The 11,359-nt window shown below is 37.2% G+C and overlaps 1 protein-coding gene across 1 annotated transcript in view; it reads left to right on the plus strand.

The window, feature by feature from the left end:
• Positions 1 to 3,646: 3,646 nt before the first annotated feature.
• The window catches only part of LOC107690922 (REST corepressor 3-like), a gene marked incomplete at its 3' end in the record, with an annotated part of 12,378 nt that continues 4,665 nt past the window's right edge, over positions 3,647 to 11,359 (plus strand). Inside the window, exons 1-11 of the mRNA XM_016489384.1 lie at positions 3,647 to 3,982; positions 4,083 to 4,139; positions 4,947 to 5,024; positions 5,117 to 5,169; positions 5,250 to 5,411; positions 8,020 to 8,144; positions 8,250 to 8,328; positions 8,465 to 8,683; positions 9,995 to 10,072; positions 10,170 to 10,227; positions 10,314 to 10,549. Of these exons, the coding sequence (XP_016344870.1) occupies positions 3,859 to 3,982; positions 4,083 to 4,139; positions 4,947 to 5,024; positions 5,117 to 5,169; positions 5,250 to 5,411; positions 8,020 to 8,144; positions 8,250 to 8,328; positions 8,465 to 8,683; positions 9,995 to 10,072; positions 10,170 to 10,227; positions 10,314 to 10,549 (1,269 nt within the window). The remainder of the gene's footprint in view (positions 3,983 to 4,082; positions 4,140 to 4,946; positions 5,025 to 5,116; positions 5,170 to 5,249; positions 5,412 to 8,019; positions 8,145 to 8,249; positions 8,329 to 8,464; positions 8,684 to 9,994; positions 10,073 to 10,169; positions 10,228 to 10,313; positions 10,550 to 11,359) is intronic.

Raw genomic sequence — 11,359 nt, forward strand, 5'->3', positions numbered from 1 at the left:
TAGTAGTGGTGTCCCAATTCTTAGGGGAATATTTTCACCCCTACCCCTTGACACTCTGTTTCAAGGGACAAAGGGAAGGGGAAGGGGAAGGGGTATAAAATAGAATTGGGATTGGGCCTTAGAGTCTGTGTGAGCAGACCAATATTATAAACTTTTCTCTAGCATCATCTTCTCAAAGCAATAAAATAAATTCAACTTAAGTAACAGAAAAAAAAAATTATTGCAGAAAATATAGAATATAGCACTTGTAGCAGGGATGCACATGTATTCTTTGCCAGGCTGGACACTCATGGAGAATTGACCTGGTGCTGCTTCCATCATTCCAGGAGGTTTGGCCTCACCATCAACTTAAACTGTCAAATAGTTGTTAATCTCCATTTCAATGGACTCTCTCTCTCTCTCTGAATGAGGGACAGCTTGCCATTGGCATAAAGCAATTCAGAAGATGCTGCTCAGACTTTTCTTCTGTTTCTTAGGAAGTTCTGCTCTCTAGCATCTTCGACTGGTCGTAATGAGACTTCTCAACAGACTTTCTTTGTTCAGCTTCAAGACTCTCCATCCCTGGTGCAACATTGCCCTTCATGTCCACTCATTCTGTGTTAATGGTTTTAAAGTGAGGGTCAAGAAGGAAGCCCTGTCAAACAGCTCCTGTGTGGATTGGTCTGCCTGTTTCTCATCTTGATCTCCTTGGTGAGCTGAGTGTCATCATCCTGTGGATTGAGAACCTGCTCATTTAAAAGATGAAGTATGAAACGCTCGCATGCTCTTCTCCAGACAAGGCATCTGTGAACTCCAAGGACTCAATGCTCTGTTCATAGATTCAAGAACATCCATGTCCTACCATGTTAGAGTCAAATGTCCGGTCTTTTTGTCAGCTTGCAGAACTGTCTCATCTTGCTGGTGTCTCAGCGATGAGCTTATGAGCAGGCAAGCCTATAGCTGTTGCTGAGCAATGGCCAGTTCTTGCTATCTTTTCCAAGTATTTGAGAAGGTACTTGCTACGCCAGCTGCACACATCTCTCCGTTTATATTGAAAGGGGAGAGGGATATGTTTAAACATGCTGAATCAACAGCTGACAATCACACTTCATGAGACAAGTAGCATGTATATTTTAAAAATGTTTAAAATATTTATCTCTATAATTATGATTTAATAAGGTTAACCAATGAATAATATTACAGTTAAAAATGTATTACAAAATGATAGATAAAAACAATGAAGATTTATTATCCTTTTTATTAGACATTCACCAATGGTTAAATGAAGACGATGGGCAAAACACTGTATCCTCATCCAGTGATTTAATTGCAGTGTTTTGATGTTGTTTGTGGCATTATCAGTGGTAACACACTTGATGATCCTCTCGGAAAGTAGGAAGTCTGTAGATGTCTACTGCACAATGTCCAACCTTTGATTAAGTGGATTGTTAAGCTCATATAATTGGGGGAAGCCGTGGCCTAATGGTTAGAGAGTTGGACTCGTAACCCAAAGGTTGTGGGTTTGAGTCTCGTACCGGCAGGGATTGTAGGTGGGGGGAGTGAATGTACAGCGCTCTCTCCCACCTTCAATACCACGACTGAGCTGCCCTTGAGCAAGGTACTGAACCCCCAACTGCTCCCCGGGCGCCGCAGCATAAAAAATGGTGCCCACTGCTCCGGGTGTGTGTTCACGGTGTGTGTGTTCACTGCTGTGTGTGTGCACTTTGGATGGGATAAATGCAGAGCACTAATTCCGAGTATGGGTCACCATACTTGGCCACATGTTACGTCACTTTATATATGGCTGTGTAGTTCGGCTCGTCCACTGATCGTTATGTATGGTAAGTATGAAAAATTACAGAGCTCCTCTTGAATTTTCCCTCTGCTTTCTCTATAGGCTGCAATCACAGCAACTGAACTTAATTGAAGTGCTTGTGGTTCAGTATCACATACTGTACCTCAGATCAAGTGCTTTGATCAAGTCACAAAACCCAATCATTTCCACAATGTAAGCTGTTTCTGTGTCTTTCCATCTAGCCTATACATCGTAATGTCCTGTTATTTCCTTCCATGAGCTTTTCTTATATGAAGTGCCTGTGGTAAAAGATTGTGCCAAACTAGTTTGTATCTGAGGTGATTGTGTTTTCTTGCTTTAAGCACCAGAGCTTGACAGACTGTTTGATGCAGGGCACATCTTTTGGTTTTCACTTCACTCAATCTCATGTGCAGGAGCGCTGAATGTGAGTTAGTCACAGCCACTTGTGCACATACCACAGAATAGAAAAATCTGTTCTCTACTGTATAGATTAGCTGTATTGAATCTCTGAGTGAAATAAGGTCTGTTGTGGTTGGAAGCAACTTCTCAGTAGTTTTTCAATCAGAAATAAGTAAACAATTTCCTCATGCAACAAGTGAAAATGCAGTTTTTTGTTTTTTTTTTGGCAAAAGTTCTTGAATATTATGTGGAATTACATTTGCTTCAATAAAATATATAATTATTATAATTGTTTGTAATTATTTGAGGAAATGTTTCAGACTCAGAGGTAGCCATGGCTCCAAAGCGCTAATTCCGTTTCAGGTTTTAGGACTACAAATTGAACAAAGTATCTCTCTATTACTCAAGCGTCTTTTCATTGTGAGATTTTTGCAGGTATGAGTTCACCAGATGTTGTAAGGCTGAACTTCAAACAAATGAGCATCAAAGCAGTGTGACTACAGTAGGCTACCAATAAGAGTGCAGAAAGTAATCTCTGCCTGAGAGTTTGATGCATCTCCAGTGATTGTTTTCAGCTGTTTTGCATATATCTACTAATTTACTAACATGTGTTCAGCATCGGCCACACCGTGCCTTATCAATCAGTAATATTTTCCACTTGCAGTCAGGAGAGGAGTTGTAAAAATTATGATGATATTCAGAGATATACCAGGTAGTGCGTTTTATGTGTACCTTTTCATTTAACCCACAAACTTTGAAAACAATAATTCAGTTTGGCTTGATGATTTCTATAGTGTACTAAATCACTAGAGATTTTGCGTGTTCATGATAGTAGTCTAGTCAAGTCACCTTTATTTGTGTAGCGCTTTATACAATACTGGTTGTGTCAAAGCAGCTTTACAGTGATAAACAGGAAAATAGTTTGTCAATAATGCAAGAAGACAATAACAGTCATATTTTCCAGCTAAAGTCTGCCACTGATTTGGGCAGCAAATCATGAATGTCATATAGAAATAATACTCTGATTATCTCAATTTAGTCACCTTCTGATTGAAACCAAAGATAGAACTACAGATCCTTTTGTAATTATTATAAACATTACGTGTAGCTTGCAGATCATGAAGACTAGGGGCTTTAAAACACATTTAAAATAGACGCGTTTATGAATAGTCAACAGCATAAATTGCGATTCATTAAAAATAGCTGATATTCATTACGAGATATAAAACTTTTCTACTCCGTTTATTAATAAATGCAATGCACAAAAGATGAATAGTTTGACATGTCAAAAGGAAAAATGAAAAGGCGCTTAAAATGAACGGATGCACTAGTGGCGCACACAAGAGCCGCGTTTCACCTTTGTTTACATGCGTAACAGTTCCTTCCGCGAGGAAAACAAGATCTGGACACTTAAGTTTAACGTTAAAACAAAATAACAAAAATCACGCAAACTTGCACATTTACTGTGAACAGTTGATGAAAACACACACAAGATGTTAGCGATGTAGATAGAGACAGCGAAGCTAAGGGAACACGAGAGCGATGCAGCGGAGGGATACCGGAGTGCACAGCGGCGCAGCTGCGCAGAGACACTGGGCAGAGGATAAATGCTGTAGCGGTGACATATTTAATTTTTGCTCAAAATAATCCAACGAATCGCCATTATGCCGGGAATGATGGACAAAGGGTCGGAATATCTGGGGAAAGGTCGCTCAAATGGGACGAAAAGCCCGTCTAACGCCTCGAATGGACATTTTTCGGACGAGAGCGGCAGCGACGACGAGCACGGTATAGCCTCGAACACCCCTGCGGAGGTTGTTTATATATTTTAATGAAATACAAATGGTTTAATAAGTACGAAACATCACACAGTTTTTCTTGTTTTCAGATGTGGGCATGCGTGTGGGCTCAGATTATCAAGCTTATATTCCTGAGTTTGATCCAGGTAGGGAAAAGCATTCCGCCTTTAAGAACCTGACTGACTGTGGTAGCCTCGGTACACTTATCGCTCCGAACAATTTGTGTGTACTCAATATTTTAAACGTGCATTCAAGGATTTTGGGGGTTCGAATGGACAATATTATTATTTTAAACCGGTTTTGAATGGTAGTGTATGATTACGTACTCATGAAAAGCTTTTTGTGAAAGGTTGTTAGCGTTCTCGCTTAGCCACTCATCAGCTAATATAACCCAGTAACTTTGACATATGATAAATAATGTTGGTTTTTGTACATTTATAAAGGCGATAAAATAGCAGTTTTGTGTGCTATTCAGGACTGAATTGAGAATGCCTTTTAAATTACTAATTAATTTGTGTATTTAGCAATAGGGTGCATAATTGTAAACGGAATCTGATTTAACCCTCAAATACCTGCGACACTGAATAGCTTTTTAATAAAAACTAGTAACTCGATCACATTAACAGTTGACAGGCCAGACATTACGAATTGAATGTTATATAAAAGGTTACCGCTTATTTACACTTTTGGAGCAACAATTTTCCGACTATTTAGCCTGTGGTTTTGTTGTTGTTGTTGTTTCTTAGTTCCCAGAATGTTTGGGAATGATTACTCTTATAATGTGCTGAGAAAAAATATTTGTCCCTTTACTTGGGTCTTTCATTTAGAAAGTAGAATTAACGTATTGCATTTGAATTGTAACACATTTTAAGGAATATGTTAATAATATTACAATATATTTATGTAACTTATTGACACATGTAATACACACTTTTTGTATTGGAATGTTGTAGGCTCCACAAAATACAGCGATAAAGACAACGGTGGCATGTTGGTTTGGTCTCCATATCACACCATACTTGACTCTAAATGTAAGTATTTGCAGCTTCTTTTTTGTCATTTAATTTTTTTATTGAGACCACATCATGCAGGTTATTTGTGTCTGTATTATTTTTCTCCTTAGTGGATGAGTACATTGCAATTGCGAAAGAAAAGCATGGATATAATGTTGAGCAGGTGAGTTACGAGAGCACAGTCTTCAGAGATAGCTTGTTGTCAGTGATTACTAACGTTTGTATGTCTTCTGTGCTCCACAGGCTCTCGGCATGCTCTTCTGGCATAAACACAACATCGAGAAGTCCCTTGCTGATCTGCCAAACTTCACCCCCTTCCCTGATGAGTGGACGGTGGAGGACAAGGTGTTGTTTGAACAAGCGTTCAGTTTTCATGGGAAGAGCTTCCATCGGATCCAGCAGATGGTGAGTCGTCACTGCTAGTGCTACTGAGCTAACAGTGACATGTCTTCAAGCTAGAGGGTTAATCTCATTATAAATGTGTCATGGTCACATTTAATCTCAGAACCAGGAAGAGAAGTGAGATATAATATATTGCATCCAGGTTTGTGTGTTTTTAAACGATTATCATTATGTTATTGTAATACAGTAATTTTTCATTGTATTGCATTTACTTTTTAATTTATGCTAATTTACGTTCAAGACTGTTCAACAAATACTGCCATGATGTATAAAAGCCTTACCAGTGGAATAAAATCTTTTAATTTTGCATTAAGGTCATGTGCATAATTATCTTTGTTACAATGTCAAATTAAATTTGTATACTTATATACACCACTGGACAAAACTTAAATAATTAATATTGTTTTTAATGTTCATGAAAGAATTCTCTTAATACTCTATTCAGAAATCATAGAGTAGAAATAGTAATATTATAAAATATTATTTCAATGTAAAAAAATCCTTTTTCCATTTTTATATATTTTTCAATATTGTTTATTTCTGTGAGGCAATACTGTGAAGTGTTAGATTTTAAATAACTGTTCTATTTAAATGTGTTTGAAAGTGTGATGCACAGCTGTATTTTCAGCATAATTTCTCCAGTCTTCAGTGTCACATGATCTTCAGAAATCAGTATAACATGCTGATTACTGCTCAACAAACATTTCTGATTATTATCAATGTTGAAAACAGTTGTGCTGCTTCTTTCAAATAAATGCTGTTTTTTTGATCATTAAACATTTGCTGTTCTTTCTATTCATTAAAGAATCCTGAAAAAATGCATCCAGGTTTAAGCCCCAAAACCAATAAGATATTACATGATACTGTACAGTAGGGCTGCACGATAAATCGAAATGGAATCGAGATCGCGATTCGACAGAAGCTGCGATTGTCATGCGTATCTTTCAGTGAAGCACGGTTCTGTGATCAGCAGTAAATCTCCATCCAAAGGCCAGAGGGCGCTCTCGTGCTGAAACTCCAAATATGCCTCGCAGAAGAAACCCAGAAAATGCCTATCGCTGGAGCTGAATAAACAGAAGATTCAACTGCTTTCATTGATTCAACGTGACTAATAAACACATGACTACAGCAATATACGGTTTATCTAAGTTCTTATTATAATTTTCATTCAAATAAATTAGGGATGCACCGATACCACTTTTTTCAGTACTTGCCCGATGCCGATACTTTTATTTTTGGTACTTGCTGATACCGAGTACCGATACCAATATTTTTATTGCATTTGTACATTTTTAAAATATTGGGTACAGAAACCAAAAGAGTATGTATAATGTTAGTTGGTTAACTTCATTTATCAAATAGATACAGTCAAACCTAAATTTATTCAGACACCTTCAACATTTCTCACATTATCACAGTTTATTTGCTATAGTTTAGAAAATGGTAATAAAATATAACAAGAACTCAAGAGTTAAACGGAGTCAGAACAAATTTTTTATCAGTTTTACTGGTAGTCCACGTATAAAGAATTTTTGGGAATAATTTATCACAGTTTACTTTATTTTGCTATACTCACTTACATAAATGAACTCGGTGTTTCTTTGTTTGAATATGGCGTTTATCACATGCTGTGTGGCATGTGATAAGCGCATTTTCGGGGCATTTTAATGAGTACGAGTATGAGTACAAGAGCTCAGTATCGGGCCCGATACCGATATGGTGCATCCCTAAAATAAAGTATATTTATAATGCAATGCCTTTATCACTGCTTAAATACTATGAAATATGTTGCGTGCCTTATTCTGTGTAAGAAGCCACATCATCTCACAGAAGGATTTATTTCAAACACTCGACTGACGTTATGAAGTGAGTTTGGAGTAAAAATATGTTATTAAATGTGGTATTTTCACATGCTTTCAGATGGAGCAGCATTTACTACACAGAGCCGTAGTTCACTGAGAAGCTATGCAAACAGCTGTCATTATCGTGAACGATTTCTTCGATTTCATACTCGCGCAATAAAATCGTCTGGGATTTATTTTTATTTTTTTGCGTAACTTGTCAGTGAACTACAGCTATGTGTAGTAAATGCTGCTCCATCTGAAAGCACGTGATGATGATTTACTGCTGATTACAGAACCGGCTTTACTAACAAAATGCGCATGACAATTGCATTCGATTAATCGTGCAGCCCTACTGTACAATACATTATTAATAACTGCGCAGTAAATCAACATATTAGAATGATTTCTGAAGATCATGTGACACTGAAGACTGGAGTAATGATGCTGAAAATACAGCTTTGATCATAGCAATACATTACAGTTTAACATGTTCACATAGAAAACAGTTCTTTAAATTTTAATAATGTTTTACTGTATTTTTTATCAAATAATTGCAGTCTTGATTTCTTTAAAAAAAAAAACATTATTACTGCAAAATGTAATTCGCCTTTTTGTTAATAATGCCATTTTATTTTGGTATAAAAGTCTTTGTGAGATTCACTCTATTGAAGTCATCAGATACGTCACTTCATAAAACCAGGCAACCATCATTATTTACAATTTCATATTTTGCTTTATTAATTCTTGAATTTGATAATTGATTGTAGTTGCCGGACAAATCCATATCCAGTCTTGTGAAGTACTACTATTCGTGGAAAAAAACGCGATCCCGGACGAGTCTGATGGACCGACAAGCACGAAAGCTGGCAAACCGGAGTAATCAACATGAAAGGTCACTTATCCATTCACTTGCCTCGCTTTTGATCTGTGAGCTCACTTACAAGTTGATTCAAGTTTAGTGTTTCTGGTCTTCTTATTTTTGCTTTTGCCATAATAGTGAGGAAGAGATGGAAGAAGCCAACCCTGTTGAGGCCCACGACCGTGACTATGACCCCACCAAAGAGCCGAAGAAGGAGGTAATGAGAATTTGTAATAAATGCGTATTCAAATCAAAAGTATGTAAAAGCTGTTTACAGGTTCCTGTGAACCGTGTGTTTATATTTCATCTTTTTCCAGTGTCTCAATGCAGGGATTTGTTTTTCCTCCTGACAGAGTCATGCAGAGCCTCAGACGCTGAGCTCCAAAATTGCACTGGGACGCAGAGAGCACCAGACCCTGCAGCACCGTCACCACAGCCAGCGGGCCAAGTGCTGCCCTCCCAGAGGCATGTACCTCACACAGGAGGACGTGGTGGCCGTCTCCTGCAGCTCCAGCGCCGCTAACTCGGTCCTGCGGCAGCTCGACATGGAGCTGGTGTCCCTGAAGCGACAGGTACGCCAGGAATCTCCAAGAGGATCCAAACGATGGCCAACAAATCATTTTGAAAACAATGAATGCCAGTCACAGCCTTTGAAGAAGATTTTTAATGTTTTCTTTCCTCCTCACACATTTATCTGACATTATCAACAACAATTTAACAATTCAACTAATTTAATTTCGGTCCTCACAAATATTTCATTTCCAAAATACACATATTCACAGAAAAAGGTATAGCCGAAGCCCTTGCTTATTATGCCTACCTTTAATACATATTTAGCTAAACTTCACTTTTCTCAACAAAAACAAAAGTAACATTTCTACAATATATATAGGTCAAAGACATTAAGATGTCCGCATCAAAAGAAATGTACAAAAGTGATTTTATATCCATTGAAAGCACATTAAATGTAAGTAAAGTGTCTACTTTTAAGGTTTCAAATAAGTTTTTGGAGAATAAAATGTCAAAATTTGGTTGAAATAATGGTACATTGTCATTCAGTGTAACACAATATTTATGTAAAAATTCAAACAACATGCTTATTCTGACGTGTACATATTAAAATATATAAAAGAATAAGGGAGCATATTAAATTTGATTGTGTTTTAAATGAGTAAAACATTCTTACTGACAAATGGGCAAAAGCTAGGATAGTGGCAAATTTAAAAAATGTAAAATTACAACTAATTAGTATTTGGGGTGAAATTAATTAGTCTTTTAATATGTCATAAATTGATTTTTGTTGTAAATACGCCTGACAAGATTGTTATTTGTCTTCTGCAAATAGGGAAAATGTAGGATATTTATTTTTTGCTCGGAAAAACAAAATTGCAATTAAACTAAACAGAAAACCTTTTAATTTCTTTTAGGAAAAACAACAACAGTTTAAAGCAGTATTACACTTACTGTTTTTATGCTCAAACCCTTTTTCGTCTTTGACCCACATACATAACAAAAAACACTTGTCAAATATTGATTCAATAATTAAACTCAAATCTATTCGTTTTCCGTTGTATACCCATTAACCATGTCTTAAAACATTTTCTTAAGTTTACAACGTGAAATACACATTTTTTATTTCTTCTCACACTTATTCCATAGCTTTGCTCCTTTGACAGATACACATCTCTTTTTTTATATATTTGTCCTTGCCCTTATTTTTTTAAACGTATACATTCCCCTTCATTTATATTGACTTTCTCAATTCGAGCAACCTCTGAATACTGTTTGGAAGTAAACTATTATGTACTTTATACATAATCTGGACAGTACAGAAATCAACTAATTTTTAAAGCGTTTAACTTAATAAATAATATATTCTTTAGGTTCAGAATGCCAAGCAGTTAAACAGTGGACTTAAGCAGAAGATTGAAGATGGAATTGATGAATTCAGACTGCCTGAGGTGACTCCCTTGTGCATATGTGCATTATAATCTGAGGCGTCTTAGTGTTTGTTTGTATATTACCATCATTCTCACAACTGTTACGTTTTTGTTCCAGTGCACCCAAAAAATTAATGCCCGCTGGACAACAGATGAGCAGCTTTTGGCAGTACAAGGCAAGCAAACGGTTAATGGTATGACTTCTGCAACTCTGTTCTTGTACTAAATTTCATTCACAACATGTTTTGCCTCATTTAACCAGGAGTACGGAAATACGGGAAGGACTTCCAGGCTATTGCTGATGTGATCGGGAATAAAACGCTGGGACAGGTGAAGAATTTCTTTGTGAACTATCGGCGGCGCTTTAACTTGGATGAGGTGCTTCAGGAATGGGAGGCGGAGCAGGGCGCTCCCAGCGGAGACGGTGCCAGCTCTGCTGAGGATGGGAAGAACAGCAACAGCTCCTCGGGAAAGAGCACCGATGAGGAAGAGGAAGAGGTACGGCTTGATCCTGAGAAATCATAGTCGGAAAAATCTGAAAAATTTTATTTCGTTTTTTCTAAATGGAACATTATTGAACCTTTAGACAAAAAAAAAAAAAAAATAAGTCTGCATAGTTTTATGAGTATCGTATTTGATATGTCAGGCTTTTATAGCTCACATAAATATGCTGAGAATACAGAGAAAGAAACCTTCGTTTTATTTAGAGGTCCAAACCGAGCCAAAATATGCACTTTGATATTTATATCCAGGGCTCTACAGTGCGACCATTTGCGACTGAAAACTACTGCGTGTGACTATGAAAAATGTTTTAGGAGCAGCAGACCCGATCATCATCATACTTGTGATTGCGCTCAGGGGAGCTTTAACGCTTTCTACGTGTTTTTGCAGCGTTGAGTAATGTATCACAGACATATCTCACGAATCCTTTCATAAGCAAAGTGTAGACAGGGTGTAAATAAGAGATTGTCTGCATAGTTTTATGAGTATCGTATTTGATATGTCAGGCTTTTATAGCTCACATAAATATGCTGAGAATACAGAGAAAGAAACCTTCGTTTTATTTAGAGGTCCAAACCGAGCCAAAATATGCACTTTGATATTTATATCCAGGGCTCTACAGTGCGACCATTTGCGACTGAAAACTACTGCGTGTGACTATGAAAAATGTTTTAGGAGCAGCAGACCCGATCATCATCATACTTGTGATTGCGCTCAGGGGAGCTTTAACGCTTTCTACGTGTTTTTGCAGCGTTGAGTAATGTATCACAGACATATCTCACGAATCCTTTCATAAGCAAAGTGAGA

The sequence above is a fragment of the Sinocyclocheilus anshuiensis genome, unplaced genomic scaffold (genome assembly GCF_001515605.1).
Source record: "Sinocyclocheilus anshuiensis isolate Anshui unplaced genomic scaffold, SAMN03320099.WGS_v1.1 scaffold345, whole genome shotgun sequence".
Lineage (NCBI taxonomy): Eukaryota > Metazoa > Chordata > Actinopteri > Cypriniformes > Cyprinidae > Sinocyclocheilus > Sinocyclocheilus anshuiensis.